This window comes from Pleurodeles waltl, chromosome 1_2 (genome assembly GCF_031143425.1).
Source record: "Pleurodeles waltl isolate 20211129_DDA chromosome 1_2, aPleWal1.hap1.20221129, whole genome shotgun sequence".
Taxonomy (NCBI): Eukaryota; Metazoa; Chordata; class Amphibia; order Caudata; family Salamandridae; genus Pleurodeles; species Pleurodeles waltl.
In genome coordinates, this window is record NC_090437.1 from 1,020,646,509 (window position 1) to 1,020,671,949 (window position 25,441).

The 25,441-nt window shown below is 43.8% G+C and overlaps 1 protein-coding gene across 2 annotated transcripts in view; it reads right to left on the reverse strand.

Moving 5' to 3' along the window:
• Positions 1–25,441, reverse strand: part of N4BP2 (NEDD4 binding protein 2) — a 1,101,392-nt gene that overhangs the window by 266,765 nt on the left and 809,186 nt on the right. For both annotated transcript variants that reach the window (XM_069202011.1, XM_069202014.1), the window contains exon 13: positions 11,342–11,477. In XM_069202011.1, the coding sequence (XP_069058112.1) occupies positions 11,342–11,477 (136 nt within the window). The remainder of the gene's footprint in view (positions 1–11,341; positions 11,478–25,441) is intronic.

Sequence of the window (25,441 nt, forward strand, 5' to 3'; positions counted from 1 at the left end):
AGGAAAAAGGGAACTGACATCAGCACGCCGGCGAGGACCTCTTATTGCCTGTATGACGTCAGACTGCGTCGCGTGGGAGTCGGGCAATTGTGACGTCCTCGTCAACGTGCAGAGCTAGGAAGAAAATTTCCGTTGAATGCTGCCGCATGGAGAAAATTAATCAGGTGAGGAATCCACAGGTAGTTTTATCCATCAGAACATGTCAATTAAGCATTCATTCATCATCACTTGAAGCAGAGAAACACAACATCTGTAGACTAATAGAGCAGGCCCTGTTTGCCATGCATTCCACCTTTGACTCCAGTTGCGACAGAGAGTGAATTGTACATTTCGGGGGACACCACCATCACGATTCATTACTTTTAAAACCAGGAGATATTTGCCTTAAATTCCTTCATTTGTTTGGAGAAGTAATTCAGCCCTTACTCCACACTCTCCAACCTGCTCGGCATCCATCAACCCACTTTACACTTCAGGGACACCGCCATCACTATACACTACTTTTAACACCTGGAGAACTTTGTCTTAAATTTCTTTATTTGTTAGGAGAAGCCATTTAGCTCTCATTCCACACTCTCCAACCTACTCGGCATCCCTCCTCCCCCAATTAACATCACCTTCTCCTCAATGCTTATGACGCTGGAGCTCCATCAATTGTTTCAAAATACAAGGGAGACCCAAGGATAACTAGGGACCAAGTGTAATAATGTATTATGAGGAACAGATCTCCCCAACCAACAATATAGTAAGTAATGTACTGGGAAAAAAATGATACCCAAGTAATGTTCAATCAACTAATTAGAATCACATGTATTAAAGAATAAAATAAAAATAGGTGAGTAGAAATACCAACCACAGCAAGGCACACTGCACATTTTTTTTAATACACACAGGCAAAGTTGAGTGACACAACAAATCAGGTAATCCAGGTCACAGCTTAAAACTTTGTAACACTTCTACGAAGAAATCGGCATCCCAAGAATAAATGGGATCCTCTCTGAAAGACTTACCACCTCCCCCCATCAAAAGGGAACTAACAACTACTTCAATGCAACTAAGCAAGGAATGGAAGATTATGCCGAAATCGGAGAATGACAACAACGTGCTTCCCAGGTCACAGTGGGAACCAGCTGCTGATTCACCAGCTCCACTCTGAATCAAAACTGCCAGCAGCTTTCGCTAGTTCCCTTTTGATGTCAGGGAATGCCTTTCAGAGAGGGCCCCATTTATTCTTGGGATGCTGACTCGTGTATTGATACTCGGGCTACTCACCCCCAGGTTTATATTTGTGTGCTTCAAATTTATGAATTTAGTTTACCTCAGGCGAGCACTGTTTGGTACTGATGATGACTCCGTATTGTCAAGTGGATTGGGACCGTTGTTTGGTCCTGATGATGATCCAGTATTGCCAAGTGGATCAAAACATCGCAGACTTATAACACTCTAACGCCGTCAATTATACGTGATTCTACTAAGGGTGTAGAAGCTATGACTTGGATTACCTGATTTGTTGTGTCAATCAACTTTGCCTGTGTATGTTTCAAAATCTGCACAGTGTGCCCTAAAGAGGTTGATACCCCTACTCACCTATTTTTACTTTATTCCTTAATAAATGTGATTTTAATTAGTAGATTAAACATTACCTGGTTATCACTTTTTTTCCTGGGCCATTATTTACCATGTTGCATGCGTGGATGAAGAAAGAACTTAGAGGTGAGGAAATTCCCCTTGCACTTCCCCTATTTTATTTGGGTGATATGAAGCTAAGACCATACTTATGCCTCCTCCAAAAGCAAAAGAACAGGTGTTTAAGATGAACCTTTTAAAACTCCAGTTCCCACCACTGCACCACGTGAGTATGCCTATACATTTGTATTCACGCCCTAAAAGGAAGTTCAACTTGATTTTGGACAGGCACTGCACACAGCATCCTTTTCCTCCGAGCCAGTCACATTTACAAGTGGTAACATGTTGTTGGTTTACCTCAGTGCTCTGCAGTCATAATGGTATGCTGTGCCTCTGTCGGTTTAGTAAACTAACTCTGCCTGGTCCATAGTCAGCAGGCGCCATCTTTGATCTCAGCCATGTCTCTGAGGGGAGCACAACCCATTTTCCTCCGGCAAGCAAGCTCCTAAGCCTTTTTCACCCGATTCCACCAGCTCCACCAGCCTCAACATAAGATGTCTCATAAGCACTAAGGAGAATGACAATACTCCTCAGTGTGGACCCCCAAATAAAAGACTTAAAATGCTCACAGAAATAGGTTAAAAGGCCTAGTAGCAGAAAAGAACTGGACAACGCATAATGCACCCATCCATCAGAGTTCTTGCATGGAATTGGCAAGGCATTTAGGAGCATGTGGCCAGTCTGGGCGGTGGGCTACTCAGTTTAAGACAACGAAAATGGGAAACATAGACACAACTGTGTTTTCACATATGGCCCAATGCAAAGTTCAGAACGCAATAAAAGGCTCACTGGCAGTAAGGTCAAAAGTCTAAGCAGGAGAAAAGAATTTCACATTTTGTTAATACAACAAATTCCTCCTTTTTCTTGATGTTAAGGAAATAACAGAGGTGCACAAACCAATTTGGTTCTTGATATGGGCTCTGATCTCTTTTGAAATTAAATAAACAATCTTGTTACTGAAGCGAGAAAGAAGACCTGTTTAACAATAGGTCACCGGTGCGTAAGGGCTGTGGCACGAGAACCAAACTGCATACACTATCCTCTCCACCCCTACACCTTATCCTGTTTGTAGTAATATATTTCCAGGGTGGGTGTATAATCTCCCTTCTTGGGGGTACGATGGCCTGACAGCAAGAGCGGCGCCTCCGTTATGGCAGAGGAGAGTCACCCTCCTACCAGCAGCTGCAAAACATTTACAGTAAAAACATAATAAAATCAGTTTGTCATGTTTTTACTACAACAGGGGCATGACCGGGACAGATTGGGAGTGCACAGCACCCCCCTTCAGTGCACATGTATGTTTGGCAGGCTGTCTCCAGGTCGGCCAAACATATATACGCAATAGGTTCTCTCCAACCCAGCACTGCGCTGGCAGGCTGGAGAGCGCAGGTAGAGGCTCCCACTCTGCATCTGAGCGTCCTGGCTGCGTGCTCTGTCCAATCCTACCGCTGCTTTCATGCTGCTGGCAGCATGAAAGCAGTGGTGGGATTGGACGCAGGGCTGGCTGGGAGCTTGTGCCTGCAATGCAAGACGGAACAGAGCAGAGTGGATTGGAGCAACGCAGGAAAAATTAAATTTTTCTAAAAATTATTATAATATTTTTTTAGGTTCCCCCCTCCCCAGCCGTGCGGCGCCCCTTTTTCCTCCTGTGAGCCGTGCCCGCCTGCCTAGTAGTAGAAGAGCATAAAGCTAAGAGTGCTGGATGAGGTTTTGCTGGCACTTCTTCATAGGTTATTGAAGTGAATGCTGCAGCTTCTTTACTAAAGTATCTGGCATGCTGTAGCTGTAATCACTGCTTTTTGAGCATCTAAAGCAAGCACTTTTGTTGCAGGGCCCATGTCATTAAGGCAATTTTGCCTTTGTACTGAACACAAATGGGGCAATGTTAGTTTTGTTTGCTTAGCATGTTGACATAAAAGAGCATGTTCATTCATCACAAGTTTGGTTACGTTTGGTCAATCAAGAGGTTCTGAGTGCTTGATCTCTCATGTTCAAGGTGGTTTTCATACATCAGTTGGAGATGACCTTTTCTTTCTGGAGACCAACAGTATAAACTTGCTACAATATATTTTGCAAAGCATAGTGTATTAAATTTGAATTATTTTTCAAAGTACATAACAGCTCAGTTCTATCCCACAATTAGCTGCTGATGCAATGGCCATAACCTGAGTGATGTAGATTCCTCTTCCTTTATGCCTGTGTAACTACTCAGGGGTTCTGGTGATGCTGACATGACATAGATAGTCTTCCTTCTTGCAACTGTGAACCAGCAAGAAGCTAACCAGACACTGCATGCGGTAAGTCTCCCCGTGATGGTGCACATTTCTCTTCAGTGAGTCGAGCAGATACTGTTACAGAGCATAAGCAAGAAGCTGTTTTAGCTGGCTCTGTCATCAGTCTTGCAATGGTTTACAATGATTAAACATTTACCTTATAAACTACCTTGTTCAATTTGATTCTATAACTGAATATATGATATTCATAGGCAGAACAAAACGTTAGGCACCTGGGAAAGCTACAATGCCATCAGGTAATAGTGACACTGTGTCAGAATGTCCTCTTCATAAAGATCACATTTATTTATCTTCCTCTTAAACCTACTAACATCATTGAGTTCCTAACCCTTATTTTCTGCCATGGTGTTTGCAATACAGTGACTTGAATGCAAAGCTCTTGACGGTTCACTTGAAATCAAAGGGCATGCGAATGTTGAAAAATAATTCAATGGTGCACAGTAGTAAAATGCCACACAACGGATTGAAAGCAAAGACGTTTCATTACTGTGCATATTCCTAGAGCTCAGGTGTGGAGTCCAATTTAATGATGTTTCCCATTTGGAAATATTCAGCATTGGTGGACTCTACTTTATGATTTTATCGGCTGGGTTATGCTTTTCCTAGTAGAATAGATTTCTCATAAACAATGTTTGAAGGATAGGATGAGGGGATAAAAGTTGAGGAGATAGGTAGATGGGGAGAATGTTATAATCTTTCTGTTTTACTATGTGAGAGTCCTTCTAAGCGACCACTATTTTACTAGCGAGTGCTTCATTAATTTTGAGGGTTAAAGTTGCACCAATTGAGAATTTAAAAAAAAGATAAATAAATGACCTTTTTCCCCCTCAGCATTTTAGTATATGTCAAGTGTTCCCTGTCCCATCACTTCAACAATTCTGGCTCCCTCCGTCTCTCAAATGTCTTCAACTAGTACATTTCCAAGAAAGTACACACGCTCTTCATGCATGTCAAAACCTGGGATCTACCTGGCGAATATTGCATGGTAGAGATCCAAAGATTCCATTAACCCAAAATAAATTTTTCAAAATCAACACCCCTGAAGGAAAACCAAATACCAGAATGACACTAATTCTAATGCTATAAAAAGCCAGTCAATGATATCATTGAGGTCATAATGATTTGGGGTTTGTGCCTGCATCATCAAGCTCTAAATCCAGATAAGCCAACGATGGCAAGCTTTGGAACCTTTAAAAGCTCCAGGCTAGAGAAATCACTTTCTTCCCTGCATTCACAATTTGGACATGATTTACAGTTGGGCGGACAGGTTACTCTGTCACAACATGACAGACATCCCGTCCACATTATTACAAGTGCATTTATATGTTACAGCACTTGTAATAAGGAGGCCGGCGAGAAACCCATCCGCCAAACTCTAAATCAGACCCTTTTGCCTTTAATCAACAGTAAAAACGGGGAGCACCCTGTCTTCCATTCCAGCATTTGTGACCCCAAGGCATCATGGTAAATGCAGTCATTAGCACGAATTTGAATAGAGTTTTGAAAGTTTTTCACCATAAGTTGGTGCGGCAAGTGCCGTATCTTCGGACACGTGTTTCTGGCTATTTGGCCGTCATCAGCGAAGAGCAATGTGTATCTGGCGGGGTTGCTTGAAATGCCGCCTTGAAAGTATTCACAGGTTTAAATATCACTCAAGAAGGCGCACAGGTGCTTCACCCGAGCTCGTCAGCTCAGAGGCTCACGGGAGCCTTAATTACAACAGTCAAAACGGGGAGCACCCTGTCTTTCATTCCAGCATTTGTGACCCCAAGGCATCATGGTAAATTTCTTCCAAATGCTTTGCTTTTGTTCAACAATCACTTCATTCAGATAAAATTATTTCTAGAAACGACTACAAACTAATCAAATCCCATTATAAAATGAGTGAGGGGCACAGTTAGTGAAATAATACATAAGCCACAAGGGCTTGACCTTAGGTTTAGGGAAAAAGAAAGATCCCATTGAAGAAACAGGCAGTGAAATGTGCAGCTGCGATGGATTTGCCTGGCAATCTGCATCTTCAGTTCTAATCACAACTAGCCTACTCCAAGGCTTAGCTTATGTGTCTGATCACAACTCTAGCAATTTCCAGCTATTTGCAACTTTCAGCTTACTCACTTCGCACCAATTCCTTTTCTGATTTTCCATTACTTCATGCTGGTCGTCTTTGTAAAGTCTTGTTGGTTTACGATTACAAATCACTGTATCATATTTTAAACAAATAGCCTATCCACTCGGTACCTGTAAAGGTGAGGGAGACTTACCTAAATCTGCTTTTCCAGTTATCACTCATTCTATACATACTTAAATATTTAAAAACGTTTAGAAAAACTCAAATACAACCCACCACAATCACATATCGGCTTACAGGGCATTCATACAAAGGAATAATAATGTTTGAATCCTACGTAACTACATTTTAGTTGGGAATGTGGCCAAGATGGATGTGCTCTGCTAACCTCCAGTCCGACCCGCCTGCAATCCTGCATATATTCTTCACCAGATCTGTGCTGCCTGTATTTTCTGCAATGTTGGGGGATGCCTTGAAGGTGTGGGGTGCTTTGCAGTGGCCCGCACTAATCTGCAGCCTGGGCACTGCTGGGCGGAGAAGAGACGCAGGGAGCCGGTCTCGCCCCGAGGCCATGTCAACCATGGTGGGGCCTGCAGAACACTGGAGGCTGGAGCACATAGGAGGAGGGGGACACCAGTGTGATCCTTTGGTTGACAACTGAGCAGGGGGCCGTGAGGACCGCCATCTGCAGGACTGCGGGCCTGAGGATGCTGTGCCCCAGCCGACTCCCCCACGCACTGGCAGCAGGGGGCCTTTGTGTAGCACCGACACAGAGATCGCGCAGACGGTTGGAGCTGCCCACCACTGCGAGCCCACAACAACAGACAGTGGGAACAGAGGTGAGGGTAGGAGTTGAGACAATGTATTGGGCCCCGCACAGCTGCATCAGAGCTTCCAGCCACAACTGACGGAGGGAATAAGGTTGCAGATTGGCACCAACAAAGGGGCCATGAGGCCCACTCCTTGAGCATTGCTCCTTGATAGACATGGTGACATGCGCTGCTTTGGCCATGAGCTTGGGTTTTGATTTGATATAAACTGGTGGCCCCCGTGAACACTGCAGCCACATACCGATAGTGGAGGCATCCATTCTCATTCTGCAAACTATGGGGGCCTGCTAGGATGACTGTACCCAAATGCCCTTGCTGTGTGCTGGAGTGTGACCTGCCGGAACTGGATACGGCCATCCCAGTAAGAACTGGACAAAACGGGCACTCTGATGGGCCGAGGGGCATGCGTTGCTGAAGGAGAAGGCTACAGCAACTGGATGGCCGGTGGATGAGGGCCCTATGCGGGATTGAAGGAAAAGTGACCTTCCCTTGTGACTCACTAAATTGTAGACATCAACATTAGCACTGCAACCTGACTCCCTACCCTTTGGGACAACATACGATGTCAATTAGTGGTGCAGGAATCATCTGGTCTACGGTGACCCAGAGCTTTATTGTTTGAAAAGGGGCACTGCCCTATACTGGTGGGCTGGGAAGAGGCGAGTGAGTTGCAGGGCCCTCTGGTGCCTCCCTGAGCACTTGAACCCTAAACGTTAATTTACTGGTCTAGTGAGCTCACAAGCAAACATGATGGTGCGACCCCAGGCCTCCAAAACTCAGGCGAGTGGGTTGCAGGGCCCTCTGGTGCCTCCCTGAGCACCTGAACCCTAAACGCTAATTTACTGGTCTAGTGAGCTCACAAGCAAACATGATGGTGCGACCCCAGGCCTCCAAAACTCAAAGCCTAGTTCCTACAGATGCTACAAAACAGGCACTTTCTATAGAACTGACGGGGGACACCGTGACCAGACTAGATGCCAGCCTCCACAGTAGGCCATATCCAACTCGAAAGCTTCATTGGAGGCTAGGATCGACATGGTCTCCCTGGAGATTAACATGCTCAGGACGGATCACCATAAACTGGTGGAGAGGATCGACGAGTGGTAATCAACACTCATGAGACGCACCCTTCAGGCCCTTCAGACACAGGTGCATGACCTACAATCCGAGGTCAAGGTGCTACATCATTGGGCGTAAGATGCGAGGGGTCACTCTCGCCACAACAATGTTCAGTTCCTTGGCTTTCCAGGATGCTCAGAGGGCCCTAAGAGGGGATTGTTCTTCGAAAATTGGCTGATGTCCACTGTACTGGAGGGAAAAGTTATTTTCGGTTGAATGGGTGCATCACACACACGGTATGCCCCCGTCGCCTGGGGATCGACTGCGCCCAGTTAACGCCTGTTTTCTGAAATACAGAGACCGCTACTTAAACCTGCAAATCTTCTGCTCTAGAGGCCCCTGGACATTCAAAAATTTCAATATCACGGTGTATCCGGCCTTTACTGCTGAAGTCCAACGATGCCATAATTCTTACAATGCAGTGAAGCAGAAACTTTGTGAACTTTCACTAAAATATGTCTTGCTGTTTCCGGCCAAATTGAAAGTGGTACATGATGATGTCGCTCACTTTTTCTCCACACCGAAGGCACCTGGACCTGGCTACATGCCAAGGGAATGGCGGTAGCAGCGGACACTGACAAACCAACAGAGGAGTGGATGATGCCTAAGCTGTGTCACAAGAGACACAAGAAATTAACACATTGCCCCAATAAGGAGCATATGGCCAGGAAGTGAACACAGGCAGTGGAGGAGGCCTTGTTTCTTGGTGCAAACTTGCAGGAAACACATCTCAGACAAAGGGCACTAGACAGGGTGCAAGCTAAATGGAGAGGTCAGGTGTATGACACCACATCATCTGCATATACAAAAGGAGTATAGGTGTGTCTTGCCCCTGGCGTCCCCTATGTGGTTGATTCCCACAGGATTGACACAGAGGGCAGGTTTGTGATTCTGGAGGGACAATTCGATGGCCTCCCACTGGTGGTAGTGGATGTATATGCCCCTAATGTTGGCCAGTCTGCTTTCTTCAACACCCTTACCTCAGCATTATTATGAGTTCCCCAAACACCTGGGATATGGGGCAGAGATTATACCCGTGTGCCTGATGTAAACAGGGGCAGGTCAGTCTCTCCATGGCAGGGAACAGGGTGCATCCGGTGACGCATCGCCTCCAGGAGTGGATAATCCAGCATTGCTTGTGTAATGCCTGGGGATTACGCAATTTCACGTTACATAAATATTCTTATTATACTCCAGTCCATGGTATTAACACAAGACTGGATCGTTTTCTCTGTAGTGAGTCCCTTGGTGGAAGGGTCAGGTGGGCAGAATGCTAGGCATGCATGCTCTTGGATCACTCCCCACTATAACTCACAATGACCTGGGGCAGGATACAGTCTCTGGTCCACACCTGGACCTACCATACAGAGAGGAATTCTCTAACCAGATCCTCGCCTATTGCGAGCAAAATTACAAAAGGGAGACAACCAGGGTGCTAGAACAGAAGGCTTATATGGTTGTAGTGAGAGGCCATTGACTGGGAACAACCCGGGGGGTCCGCAAGGTCTTGACAGCTGAGCTTCTTACACTGGAGCGGAAGATGAGAGACCTAGAAAGCGAAGTGGTGCACCAGCCCACTTATGTGGACCAACTGCGCTCCTCACACAGGGAATACAGAGACATAGAGACATGGCTGGGGAGACATGATTATTGGTGACGTCTGGCCACTGTGCACGCAGAAGGGGATCGGTCTGCCAGGCTGTTGGCATGGCTAGTTAAAGAAGACCTACACAAGCAACTGATAGGAGCCATACGCTTGCAAGACGGAGTAGTGGTTAAAAAACAGGTGGTAAATAACAATGTCTTTATGGAATATGGCTGCTGAATGTGTGCAAACATACCTCCAAGGATTGGCACTGCCCAAACTGACGTTGGGGAACCACTGGAGGTGCCACTACAAATAGCTGAGATTAAACAAGCAATTAAACAGATCGCCAGGAATAAGGCCCCAGGCACAGATGGCCTCCCCATAGAATATTATGCAATGTACACAGCCACACTGGCGCACATGTAATTAGAGGTCTTTACTGAGGCTAGACAGCTTAGACAACTGCAGCAAACCCTCAGAGAGGCACTCATCATAGTGCTTCTCAAGCCTGGACGTGACCATCTGGATGTCTGGTCATACCATCCATTGTCCCTCTTAAACCTGGACTGTATGGTGCTGGGAAAAGTATTGGCTAACAGACTCCTTCAGTTATCAACAGTGTGGGGCACGAAAACCAATCGGGCTTTACTCCTGGTCGCAATACCTTTCTCAATATACAACAGCTACTTCGGTTAACCATCATAGCCCTCTCCCAGATCATAACAGAGGGCTGAGTGCAGTATTATTATTAGATATAGAGAAGCCCTTTGATACTTTGGGATGGTAATACCTTGTGAACTCCCTTGCTCAAATGGGTTTTGGCTCCACCTTTGCGAGTTGGATCCGGACCTTTATGGGAGCTTCACTGTGAGAGTGCGTATGGGAATTACTATATCAGATACCTTCAACATCCAAAGAGGCACCAGGCAGTAATGCCCATTATCTCCTCTATTATTTGACCTGGCCATGGAACTCCTGGCATGCGAACTGCAACTAAAAGCACAGTACTGGGGAATACAAGTAGAGGAGGAATACCATGCTGTCTCTTTATAAGCTGATGATGCACTAGTATACTTGCGAGACACCCCCCTCCACACTCCCAGCCCTGATTAAACTGAAGGATGATTTCAGGGAGATAGCTGGCTTAAGGGGAATTGGGGCAAATCATGCATCTACCCATTGGCACTGGAGCCGGAACGAGTGCGCCTCCAAGGGTGCCAGCTGCAGTGGAGCTATGACACCTTCAAATATTAAGTCTGTGCTCTGGATGAAGTGTACCTACATGATACCTCTAAATAGTTGCTCACTTGTCTGTTCATAAATACTTCAATGGTGTTGATATGCTTGTAGCAGCTTGGGGCTGCAGGCATGCTAGGCCTCTATGCTACACTGAATTGAGGCTCTTCTTGTCTACTGCATCCACTATTAGTGCCAATGTTGATTATTATATTGCATAATGTATACAACTGAAGCACTGACATCTACAGCTATACTAATGCCTGTAAGATATCTGGGGGAAATGTTACTCCCCCTCACCTTTTACTTTCTTGTTTTTCTCTTGCTCTTTTTCTATATTTTTTCCATCTTTTCTCATGCTCTTTCAACACACCACAAGTATATACCGTGTTATGACTTTGATATAAATCAATAAAATAAATATATTTTTAAAAACCTACATTTTACTCTTTAAACATTGCCCGCTAAAAAAACATACATTAAGTATGAAGTGTTTGTATTACTGGTGTAAAAATACCTTTTCTTTGGAATTAGCCGTTCTGCAGGACTGGACAAGTTTTCTCTGGTCGACAATTTTCGGGGCCACAACGTTTTGAACAGGGTCTGCTTCGAGCATATACTTGAAAAAGGTTTCTGTCTGTTCCAGAGAGAAGCTGTAATGGTTTGTAAAACAGGTACATTTAACACAACTTTCCAGTTGAACATCAATATATGTATGAAAGTGTGTTTAAGTAACATTTTACATGAAAAATAATTTGATAAGCATGTATAGCTGCCAAGTAAAACAGAGTTGTGTGGTGTCTGCACACTCGGAAGTGAAACCTCAAACCAATAATGAGAAATTGAAAATACTAGAACCGAAAAGTATCAAGTTAATCAAGGCTGGCTAAAGATATCACATGAGATGGAGTTAATTGGAAGCTATGAAAATGAGTTACCTGCATGTATCGCACAAATTTCTTCCTTGTACATTACGACTACTCTTAGATAAAGCAAACTTACAAAAACGTCATATGTGTCAAACCTGCTCCACTGTTTTACTTACCAATTTGCCGAAATATTGCTGAAGAAGCAATATGTTGACCCCTCTGGGAATTATGAAAACTATATAATAAATAAGCGAGTTACTGGATACAATATTCATATCCAGTTCCTCCACTGATAATTTCAGTTTTTAGGTTTCACAATTTTATCAAAAAGAAGATGCAATAACTTAACAGTTATCTAATCACTTGTAGACCATCTTTCCGGACCCAGCCCTTAATTAACACAAGGGGTTCATGTATCTCGTCACAAAGGCCCAATGGTAGCCACATATTCCTCAAGCTGAATTAGGTCATGCTACCCATAGCTAATCTACAAAAGACCTACTAAGGAAAGCTTTATCATCTACTGCTAGCCAAGCTCTAAAGACATGCCATAACTCCTCTCCTCTGTAGAGGGTGGAAAGAGCAAGATGGAATTAAAATAATGACACTAATGATAAATAATCAAGACATCACCTCATCACCATCTTGGAAGCAGCTCTGAGACTATACCCAGGACACCCTGTACTATGCTTAAAGATCACACAATAACAAACCCTCACTCGTGGTCACACTAAACGAATTCTAGGACAGCTCCACACTCTGAGTGGCTTTGGAGCCCAGCTATCAAGAAGAAAGGGAAATATGCCAATGCCTAGGTATGAGATACATCTGCCAGCGAAGGGGTGAGTATTCTTTGATGCTTGGTACGGGGCTGGGCAGAGACCTGCCATCCTGCTCAAGGAAGAGAAAACACCTCTCCACAGTCAATGCCTTTGTCCACTGTGTTGAAGCAATTCAAATCTCACCACCGGGGAACAATCAGCAGCCACATGACACTGAACTCTGGCACAAATTCCCCTTTTGGCAGAAAAATAACAGCTTTCTAATAGTGTCATTTTCATATTAGTGATATAAAATCTGACTTGACCATTAATTTTTTTTTTTTAATGACTCCTTGAAACAAGCTGTTCCCAAACTTGAAATTAAACAATATAATTTACTATGGTATAACCCAGTGTTGTTCTGTTAGAGAACCAGCCTTGCCACAGTGAACATGCATTGGCAAAGCCAAAAGGCTTCGCCTAGGCAACATCTATTAGATTTGTCACTTTTTTGTAGGCATGCTTCACAGCAGCACGGGAATCTATATAGAGTTTTCTTTTAGTGGTCACAACAGTTTTAAATATTCACTCTTGGCCTTCAGTAATGTTCAAAGTGTGTATCATTTCCTGGAGGGTAGCCTCAGTAGGTAACAAAGTCTGTGCCAATAAGAATACTACAGACATGGGGAGAAGGGGTGGGAGCTATAATTTAAACAGCCAGAGAGCTTAATTAATATGCCAGCCTTAAGTAACCTTCTTGTGCTAAATCCCAGAATTATGCTCTGGAAAAGGGAGAGCAACCGACGGGGAAAGAGCAGAGAGACGGGGCCCTGGTCCTAGAAACAGAGCTGCCCTACTACAAGCCACCCTTTGTCCTACTGCATCTGATCGGGTTTACGCTTCTCTGAGAGTGTGGCTGGCGACCTGGTGAATCGAGTTGCAGTATTTATTTTCACTTTTCGAAAAAAATGTAGTGTCTACAACCAGGTATGTGTTACATAAAAGTGGCATAATGAAGTGTATCTCCAGATGTTACCTCCTGAAAGCAATCGAAGTAGAAAGTCACAAGAAGAGGTAAAACTTGTAAACACATCCAATTCACCACTGTGAAATGACAGAATTAGCCCCTCTCTCGGTTACCTTCTTTCACAGGTGTGGCGTTGGGCAGAAATCCACTTTGTGATTACAATAAACCTCGAAAACCAATCTCGAAGTCTAACATGTGAGTCTCAATGTATATGAATGTGTCCTAACACTCATGTGTTCTTACAATGAATCATGCCTGGAAGTAGCAAGAGATGCATTGAAGGAGAGGAGGGTTTATTTGAGTTATTTACTGCACAATCTCAAAGGGGAAGACAATGCATGCTTCCGCCAACAGAGACAGAAACAAGCAACAAAGGGTGAGGGGGCAAATGAGATGAACCAAGCAAGAATGGGAGGGGTGGGCTGATTTGTATGGGGAAATGAACAAAAGAGGGTGGGGGGCTGGGGAAGCAAAAATTGGGCAAGCAAGGGTGGGACAACGAACAATAGGGGAAAGGAGCAGCAAGGCAACAGAAGGGAGGAAGGGGGCGGGCCAAACAATGCCCATGAGGGGGAGGCAAACTGCAAACACATGCACTCATATGGATTGCAAGGAACAAATTAAAAACAAAAAATACCTCTGCAAAATGCCTGGCCAGTGGAAGGACACTGGCTTAGGGTGGGAAGCTGTGTTTGATCCATGGTCCAAAGCATGGACTGAAACACAACAAAAAGTGAAACTGGGAGGTGTCTTTGTGGCACTGACCAACGAGAGGCAAGTAAACAGGAAGGACGTTGCAGGCACTGGTAAATAAGAGTACAGTATGGGTGGTATATAAGCATTACAAAGGTTGTTTAAGGCCTGGTAAAAAAAGGTTGGTTTTGCCAGGTGGAAATGGCAGTTTAAAACCGCACACCTTGGCTGCGTTGGCAGGCTTGGAGAGATTCTTTACAGGCCTATTTGAGAGAGTGGCACAATGATTGTCGCAGCACACTAGTATAATTTAATTTCCAGGTCCTTGGTACATGCTATAACACATATGAGGGACTACATGTAAATTGAATGTGCTGATTGGGGCTATGCTAATTTTATAATGTTTAGAAGGGAGAGCACAAATGCTTTACCACTGGCTAGCAGGAGTAAAGTGTGCAGTGTTAGGGACAACAAAGGTCAAAATCTGGGGGAAAGTCACATAAAAGATGGTCATTTCCGACAGGGACGCTTAAGTAGATTCCACTCTCTCTTATTTAGTGAGCCCTGCTGCCCATATAATTACACAATCAGGGGAACATAGCCTGAAATCTACAGTAAACAAGCATTTACAATGCAACGGGTCTCGCGTTTGCTCATGTTAGAGCTGATCGCGCTGTAAACGCCTAACCCGACTTTTCACCTATCGGGCAAAAGTGCATTTATGTACGTAACCCGAAAAAGTGAAATTAACTATGTAAAGCGCTCGACTTCCAATTAGATTAGAGAAAAAGAAGTCCACGAGCGCGATAGAAAACAGCGAGCCTCGCATGTTTTCTGTACTTGGTCGCTGCGCTCGAGGAGCGCTAGCCACCGGAAAAGGCATGACGTATTCGTGCCTTCGACTAATGAAAGCAAACAGATTTTATTAGGCAAGCCCACGAACCAATAAAAAACACTGACGTGAAATTGACAGGGCTCCGAGCCCTTTTCTAAATACTAAAGCGTCTCGCTGCGACCCTAAAAAGGACTCAAGCAAGGTAAAGTCAAGTACAGCAGTCGTTAAAAGCTAAGCTGTGGAGGTAGACAAAGCTTTCGGTGTCTCAAGGTTTAGGGTTGGGTTTGCCTGTACCTAAACACAGAGATATCTTGTGACCCATATGTGCTAGGGTCAATCACATACTTCAAGAAGGGCCTGACGCTGGTACTGAAAGGCAGGCAGGGGTCTGACCCAAGAACAAGATGGTTATGGGTCCACCTGCATAAAGAGCACACAAAACCTCTTCGAGCTTCTGGGCACAGTTAGTATGCAGTCACACAGTGTGGTTCAGGGACACATTTCCATGTACTAATGCCACACAAAGGCGAACAAAAAAAAGTAGCACAGGGAGGGAGCATGCTCATCAGGTAATCAACACTCAGCTTACCTGCGATTCTTCATCCGGTTTCTTGCAAGGGCCACAGAACGCTTCTTGGTGCTCTGTGTCCATGCTCTGGGCCGAGGCTGCTGGCTGGGAGCTTGCAAACATGCAATGTCAGCAGAAGGGCAGGACAGCATAGCTTCAACAAGGAATCAGCCTTATTGCTAGCTTTGAGGAAATGGGAAGGATGCAGCTTCATGTCCTGCAATCACCGCAACAGACAGCTAGTGGCTCCATTCATCCAGCTGGGTAGCAATAATCTGCCAACCAATACCAGTGCCTAACGAGTCAATTTAGGGGGAGTTTGCCTCTTCAAAGAGGATGCCAGAGAAAGTGGAAATTACTGTTTCCTCAGAAAGCATTGTGGGTGCTCAACTTGAATCTGTTCTGACAGGAATCCTTGTGGATTACATCCAGACACACTTATGAAAAGAGAGCATGAAGAATGAAGAAGCAGAGGTTGAAGACGAACTGCCACTACTCTTGCTCTGTGGGTACCAGCCATTCTTCATCTCATATCTTACATTCAAAGATCTTCAACAGTGTTCAAGTGTAACCCTAATTACAGGAACAACACAGCTGATCGTGGTCATTCTATCCAAACTTGTTGCAAGGTTCAAGTAAAAAATAATCTGTATGATGTTTCCAATAAATAACATCCATTAAAAAATCATCATACAGAGCTTGCAGAATGATTTTGATACAAACAGCAAGTAGTAGGGCGATAGAATGAGATGGTAGGAAAGTAGTGATGCGAGGAGTAAGAATGACTCTCACTGGTGGAGTTAAAAAAGACCTGGAACAAATTATGAAATTGCAAATAATGCGACTGACTGAGCTACAAAATTCATTGTCTTCCCACCCACAAAACATGACAAGATGGGAGGCCGAAAAAGCATTGCTCCAAGAGACATGGGATAGGCTGGACAAATGTATGTGGACAGTTTATCACCAATGGCTAGAGGGCGATAAATCCAGCTGCTTAGTGGCATGTTTGTTTGAATTGAGAAGGTGCTGGCCCCGATCTTGCAGCTCTGAGATATGCAGGCACAACTCATACAAACACATCATACTCTCACCACAGGCAAGAGCTATACTCACACATGCAAAAGGCAGACATACAATACAACACAATACTGATTATATTATGGACCTCCAGCTACGCAGACTGACCACAGAACAGAGAATTTGGGACCTCACTAAGCAAAGAGGAAATTTTATCAGCAATCGGGGACATACAAAAAAAAACTCCAAGAGGGATGGACTACCGGTGAAAGTCTACCAACAAAATAGCAGCCTCCTGGTGGACAAACTGTTAGCAGTCTATAATGAAACAAAAGGCATATTACCGGAATCCATGAGGGAGGAGCAGATTGTATTGATACCCAAGCTGGAAAGTGACTCAAAGGCATATTACCGGAATCCATGAGGGAGGAGCAGATTGTACTGATACCCAGCTGGAAAGAGATCCAAAGAATCTATCATCTACTGCATACTATCCATGCTAAATATGGATGTTAGAATTTTGAGCACAGTGATGATCGCAGTGATCACAACCATAGTGCACAACGACCAATGCAATTTCATGTAGCACAGAGGTTCCATACACAACATCCGCAGATTGACGCATGTGCTCCATACGATGGAAGGTCTCACCACGACTGTGCCACAGCTCTCGTCAATACTGAACAGGCATTTGATTCTGTTTTGTGGGAGTATTTATGTGAATCTCTCATGGCCATAGGCCTGTCCCGGGCGTATGCTACTCGCAGCGGGCAAGAGTCTGAACAACATGCATACTCTCAGTGAGTTCCAGTGTGAGCAGGGGGACTCGACAGAGCTACTTGCTGCCTTTTTGCTCTAGCGACAAAGCAGCTGGCCTGCAGGCTAAGAAAGACATTTTGTCCCTGGGGTATTACGATTGAACACAAAGTGCATGTGGTATACATGTATGCAGATAACACGCTGGTTTACCTTCGGCATTCAGTCTATTTGGTGCCGATACTGTTGCATGCGTTAAAGGAGTATTGGGAGGTTACCGGCTTCTGAATAAACCACACCAAATTCAAACTCTTCCCAATGGGAGGACTATGAAGTCAGGGATCACACATCTACTGTGGCTGGTTATCCCCAGGGAAACCTCTGACTTTAGATATCTGAGAATCTTAAGAGCATAGTCAGAGGATGAATATGGGATGAGTAAAACAAGGGCTGCACGAGCCAATCAGATGCTACAAATGCTCCCATTGTAAGTCATGGGCAGGATAGCGGACGCCAAAATGGTGATTCTGCCGAGGTGCTTATATGTGTTGCAACGCACCGTATATCCAGTCCCTAACCACATGTTCAAGCTTCTAAATCAAGCTCTGACTTACCTGATATGAGCAGAAAAGCTGAACACCCTAAAAAGAGAGTGGGAGAGGTGCAAGATCTGCAGTTATAGTACACAGCAGCCCATCTACGGCATGCAGTACACTGGCTTGACAAAGAAGACAGCTGGGATAAAAGATTACCGAGGCCTACCTATGAGGGGGTGACACTGCTGGCAGTGTTGTTGAGGGGATGGGAGTGTCACAGACACTGTTGTATGTCATGCGGAAAGTCAGAGACGTGTAGTATAAAGTCTTCACAAAGGTGCTTAAAAGCCCCCCACACACGACGGCCCTGCCCCTGTGGGACACAGCGCCTTTCGCAGTCATGGCCAAGACCATGACAGTGGAAAAAAGGAAAAGAGGGGGATGAACAACTCTACATGGTTATACTCATTCATCATATTTGAGGACGCGGTGGAGACATTCGGGCTCTAGACGGGACACTTTCTTCAGTAGTGTATTCAGTATTGTAGTGCACTGGCCAGGGGGGATCTCCTCTCCTAATGCCCCCCACGTTCTACCACTCTATGACAATGCTGCTCTCGCCCTCCTGGGATGTAGACACCTGATCACATACTTATAGCACGTCCTGCATGCTGATAAAAATACTAATCACTGCTAAGCCCAGATGCTTGGAATACAATGCTAGAAGGTGCCCTGACGGACAGTGGCGGGAGGTGTTCAAAGGTGTCAGGACAGTAGCTAGTAATACGCGATTTCAACTTATACAATACAATTACATCCACATGACATACCTTACCCTTCTGAAAATACACAATATATACCTGTCACCTTAGGCCGTGTGTGGAAGATGCGGGTAGTCAGACACAGACTTCCTACACTTGATATGGCAAGGGCTCCACACATTTTGGCAGGAGGTGGCATGTGCAACTTATAAGTTCGTAGCAGGGGGCACCTATGATGCGGAGCTACAGTCTCAATACCCTTCTGAAGAGAAAAAAACTAAAAAGTTAAATTTTTCAAATTAGGTGTGGGACTGGCCAAGAGGTGCACAGCCATCCCCTGGCTAGTCCAAGGGCACCTACAACTAATACCTGGAGGGCGGACTTGATAGAGTGGGCAACGGTGGAAAATGTGCATATTTGAATAGTGTGACGTGATAACCTCATAGATGAACTGAATACATGGGGCGAGATGATACAGGCAATTTCAGACCTGCCAGGGACCAAACCCTTTGATTGTTCTACGACACTCAAGGTACCTTGAGTAATTGTGTGAACCTAACATGACCAAACTCACAAACACAGTTCGAGAGTAGGTGCGGAGCAGGGTGCATGGGATGGGCCAAGGCACAATATGGGGGATCAACTATAGCACAAATACAATGTCGACACGGCTGAAGAAGAGGGGCATGGAGGGGTAGCTGAATCCAGGAGGGAAAATTGAGTGAACATCCAAAGACTATGTCTTATTGAGCTGCTGATGTTGTCTAGTTATGTAACAAGGACTCAATACAGGAGGATACACTCACTGTGGGAAACACCACTACGCAGGATGAGGTTGGCATCCAAGACACTACAATGTAGAAGTGACTGGGACGATTCTATGAATCTTGTGATTTGATATAACTGGAGGTATTATGTAATTCTCCTGAGTTGATTATATTGTTAGAAAATCAATAAAAATATTAAAAAAAGAAATAATCATAAAGAGGTCCTATTTACCAGAAGTCACCAAAAATAAGTTAGATGGGAAGGGCATCATCCTTCAGTGCAGTTACTGCACCCCAAAACAACACCAATATGGCAAACAGCCAGTGTCTCAGGAAAAGAGTCTGGGTTGTTACCCCCGGCCCCAAAACTCCTGAGGGGGAGGCCAATATGTGGTAAAAAGGTACATCAACGTTGCCCCAAGGGAGCACGAGATTTGCAAATTTGGAGATCCTTAGGGTAAGAGGAGACTCAAACACCAAAGGGAAAATGCAGGGAAATTGCTGGAACAAAAGGAAAGAAAGGCAGGGTTGTGGCGACGAGTCAGGCACTTCTGCCTTCATATTGCCTATTGGGCCTAACTGCACCGATTACAAAAGCAATAGAGGTGGATTTTGGGGCACACAATTGCAAAATATAATATCTGTTTACGGATGTCTCTGAGAGTACCAAACGAGTGAGATTGAATGATAATCCTCATCTTCTACTTACCTCCAGCATAATAGCATTCCACAATGATGTCATATAAGAAAGGGACAAAATTGTAACCAAACAACACTCAACTGAAAAATAAACTATTTATTTCAGATCAGCAATCCTAGCACTGGTGGTGTTTGGACGAATGTCTCATTTAATTCCTCTATCAAGCCACCCATTTACCTCAAAGGCTGTGTATGAATTACATAAACCCATATTTTAATAGCATGCATGTTATTACGTATATTATGCAAAAATATGCAATAGATGACTTCTAAGATGATAGTACAAAGTATGTAGGTGTACGGCTCTTGCTCATCCCAAGTGCATGAAGGTACTGAATAACAGGTATGCATTATTTCCTAACACAAAGCTCTTCATTTCATCGGCCTCAGAAATATTAAAGACTTAGAAGACCAGTTTAGATTTGAATATGTGATCATGGGATCAACACAGATTCCTGCAGTTGATGCTTTTTTTTTTTTTTCTTTTAAATGAGTTTTTAACTTTACAACTGAAGACCACCATTGGCAGTGTCCAGAAACTGAGACCTGCTCATCCTCCTAATCCCAATGTTTTGTCTCACTCCAAAACTCAGAATTCGTAATTTATCCGACCTTCTCAGAGGCACTTTCAAAGTATCAAATTTATTAATGGTTTGGAATTCCAAGGAGGTCCATCTTAAAATTTCACAATACATATATACGCATCATATATACGATATATAAAACCATAGAAAACTATCTGGAGAAAATAAAATACATTTTCAATAATAAAAAAATAAAATGTAAAAGATTTCCACAAAAAATACTTTAAAAAGCCATTCAACAGGTGCACGGAGTTCAAACCCCTCATCGTAAATACTGCATGATTCAAAACAGCTACATCAAATATCCTACAAGGAATTGGCCATCATGTGCAAAATTACGCACAATCTCACACTGTGCACTCATTCAAAACAGACCTAACATAGGCTTGTGAAGTTAAATTGCCGAAGCAGAATATTTCCTTTGATGGTATGAACAAAAGTATGAGAACAACACTAAAATATCTACATCAAGTATCCTAGCAGGAAATTAGCTATCATGTGCAAAATTACACAAAGCCTCAGACTGTGCACACATTCCGCATAAACCCACACAGGCTTAAAAAAGTTAAAAACGCCATAGCAGAACATTTCATTTGGTGGTTTCAACAAAATCTTGAGAACAACACTAGAAGAAACTCACATTAAGTTTTAGAAAAACATGTTTCAACCATCTTTTTCTTAACGGGCTCAAGGAAGGGCAAACAAAAAGCACATAATTAAGATCTTGAATATCCATAAGAAATAAATGGCAAACATTAGAAGAGGCATACCATTTGTGGGTAAGTGCCTTTAGAGGCAGCATATTCAACCTTAGTAAAAGAAAAAGCCGCCTCACCCACTGTGGGAGGTTCCAAGACAGGTAAGGTTATAATATACCTGGGGACACTGAATTTATCAAAACTTCAGACCTCTTTTGTATGCAAAACTAGAAATCAAGCTGGAAGCTTTTGTGCAGTGTAACTAGCTTTAAACACATTTTCAGCTGTAAGCATGAAAGCGCAAGCATAGAATCTAAATCCAATTTCAACCATTCCAGCGCATAACTAAGGTTTCTAATGAACTGAGATTTATGTCTCAGGGTGGTAAAACCTCTCTGTAAATCAGGTGCGTCAGGGACAATTCATCACTATGAATTAAGCATTGTGCCCTCCTAAGCACAACAGCCAGTCCTAATACATAAATGCTTTTAAGGCCGAACTCTAATCTGAGAGGCTGAGAAGAGGCCAGCATATTAAAAAGAGCCAGGCAACGTAACATTTGCTCCTCAGTTCTATCCAGGAAGTCCAAATTTGCGAATCCCAGCACATTTAGCAAGGGACCTTGGCCTTATACACAGATAGAAAATGGCCAAAACGTCGACCCCAAATGCCTTATAAAAGCCCACAAACACAGGGCTTGAGACTGGGCTATACCCAGATTTTTAGATATGTGCTCTGACTCGCTGAGGGAACAGGACATAACTTTCCCCAAAAAGCAATAACATTTGACTTGTTCAAGCCTTTGGGAGCCCACCCACCATACAAAGCTCATTTTTGACCTTGACCCTAAAGCACACAACTTGCGATTTCTTAGAGTTTATGTTCGAATAATGTAGGTCTACTTATGTATTCAGGGCTGACAAGCGATTATTCAACTCCTTCAGAATCAAGTCTATGACGACTATATCATCTGCATATAACAGAAAAGTCACCTGTTGCCCAGCAATACTGGGCACAACGCCAAGACTGTTGGATAAGACATTTGGCAAACCATAAATATATAGCAAGAATAACAGGAGAGCCACTAGGCAGTCATGCTTTAAACCATTTTCTGGTGCAATTCTGGCTGATAAGCCACGGTCCCCTCCCAAAAATACTTTGCACCAGGTTGAAGAGTGTAAGGATATCAGAAGGTGTAACAGAATCGCTAGAATACCTAATTTCGCCAACTTCGACCATAGAGTAGGTTGGTCAACCCTATCAAAAGCTGTAGAAAAATCTATAAATGCGGTATAAACTACTCCCCCCTCTCAGCAAAACACACTTTTAATGTATCACTTGCTGGGCCGACCAGTTATCCAGAGTGTTATGGCCCTTTCTAACACCAGATTTCTCAATTTCCTCCTCCTGCTTCGGTCTCCTTAGAACCTTAAGGAAAATCTTCAAGCTGTTACCCCCTCTGGCCAGAATAATTCTTATTCAGGCCATAATACTTCCTCGACTGTACTATGGCAACTCTCTTTGTCTCTGTTCTACTGACTATGTAGTGAAGAAACTTCAGGTCGTACAGAATTCGGCCGCAAGACTACTGATGAATTTACATAGACACCATTCAGTCAAGTCAGCCTTAGCTTTGCTTCATTGGCTACCTATAACACAGCATATTCACTTTAAAGCCCTATGCATGATACCTAAAGCCCTGCACAACAAAGGACCCCATTTTCTCAGACAAAGCATCTCTCTTTATGCCCCTACAAGAACGCTGAGATCCTCCACCACCCAGCAGGTTCATATATCAAGGTTCAAGAGGGCTTCATGGGGAGGTAACTCCTTTTCAATCAAGGCAGCTCACCTCTGGAATTCCCTACCTCTAGAACCCCGGCAAGAACCTTTGGAACTCACATTCCGGAAAAAACTAAAAACTGTTTTTTTCTTGACCTAACTTTCTATTTCTCTGTTTAGTTAATTTTTTGCATCAGAGCTGTTACCGCCTTTCAAGTGCTGGAAAGCCTTTGGGTAGCTATGCGCTTTATAAATCTTTTACACTAAACTAAACTAAGTGGGAGAATAGAATTATTATTATTATTTTTTTTTTTTTTTTTTGTCCTCATTCAACCCCGCTTACTGAGCCACCTCTTAGTTCCTGTAACCTTCTCACCCTCTGACCAAGAAGAGAGACTCGAGTCAAGGGATGCACCTTTGTATCTCCCGGTCTGCCTAGGCAAACCTGCAGGAGCATCAAACGGTGGCTAATCATTGGACTAAACAGAGAAAACAACCAACCCAACATCGAATAGTCACAAAGTGGCAGATATTAACAGGAAAACAGATTCAAACTACACCCTCCCATCCTAATAATGATAACCACAGTTCTACGTTTCTCTTCGAGCCCTGCACATTTAGATCCATATTCGCCGCACGAAGAACTGCCTTAAACCAATCTGTATAGCTCGGAGGGTGCTCCTTCATCCAATTTTTGCAGATTTACTTCCGGCCCACCACAATTACATAAAACAAGAATGTGCGATTAGCTTTATTCACCCTGCTCCATATACCCTCATCCTGAAGCTGCCCAAATATTATCAGTGGGAGTGATACATTAATTTTCCAGCCTAGCATAGATGATAGTGCCCTGAAAGCCTCCTCCCAAAACAACCGAATAGCGGGGCAATCCCAGAACATATGTATATCCGTTGCTCCTGGCTCGCCACATTTCGGACATTTAATCACCTCCCCCTTCTTAAACTTGGCAAGTTTGGCCGGAGATATATACGCTCTGTGTAGAGTATAAAGATGGTTTTTACTTAATGGGGCGGGCTTCACTACTTCATACAGAGTCACAAACGACTTCTTCCACCATGACCCAATCTTGACGCCTGACATCGCCTTGCCCCATAGCTTGTTTGGTAGGACAAAATTCTCATCTAGAGTTTCTAATATTTCCCAATACCAAACCGCCTACCTCTTCACAGGTGCAGAGTCCGCCAGATCTAAAAAAGAATCCTCCAAAGCATTTACCACTCCCAATCCCCCCTTAATTTCTTTTTCCCACTCTCTTATCTGTAGATATTTTAACCTGGACAGTGATCCATCCGTTATTCTTACCAAATCATCCCAAGAAAGTAAAATACCCTCTCGCGCAAGCTCACCCCACCTTTCCACACCTGCCCTTTTGATTGGCAATGCTAGGATATCTTGACAGCATTCTGGGGTGCCCGGGGAATCCCAGATAGGGGCCTGATTGCTGTAATAGTGTACACCCAACCGTCGTCTCAGCTGGTACCAGCTCCTTGCCATTCCTTGCAGTACTTTTAGCTTAACTTTTTTTACAAATGTAGGGTCGCCAAATTTAAATAGAAAAGACTTTGCGGCCCCTTTCACAGATAAAACCATTGCCTTATACATTCTGCCCACTGCTGAACCGTCTGGGGACAGAAACAACATCCTTGAGTTTTTAAACAGGAAAGCCCACGCATAATATGTCAAATCAGGTAGAGCCAGCCCTCCCTTTTCCCTTCTTCTGCATAATTTTTTCCATGATATCCTCCTTTGAATTCCAAATAAAACTACTTATTGCTTGCTGCATTTTATCCAGGTATCCCTTATGCATTGCCAAAGGTATAGCTGAAAACACAAAATTCCATTTGGGCAGAATAAACATCTTAATTAAATTTATCCTCCCGAGAATCGTCAAAGGGAGATATGCCCATTTTTGTAGCATAGCTTTACATTCCACTAATAACTTTCGTGCGTTCCTTTCCACTAAGTCCTTCAAATTTTGGGTCACTAAAATGCCCAGATACCGTATTTCCTGCTTGTTTGATATTGACCCTACTTCCATATTCCACTGCATAGTTTCTGTTTTCCCCACATTAATCCGATACCCTGATATCCTTCCAAATTGTTCGGCAAGATCTTTAACTGTGTTAAAAGCTAAAGGCAGGTTATTAGTATATATCAGTAAGTCGTCTGCATATAAAGAGATTTTCTTTTCCCAGCCATTGCAGCAAAAGGGCGAGATAAGAGGATTTTGTCTGATTTTT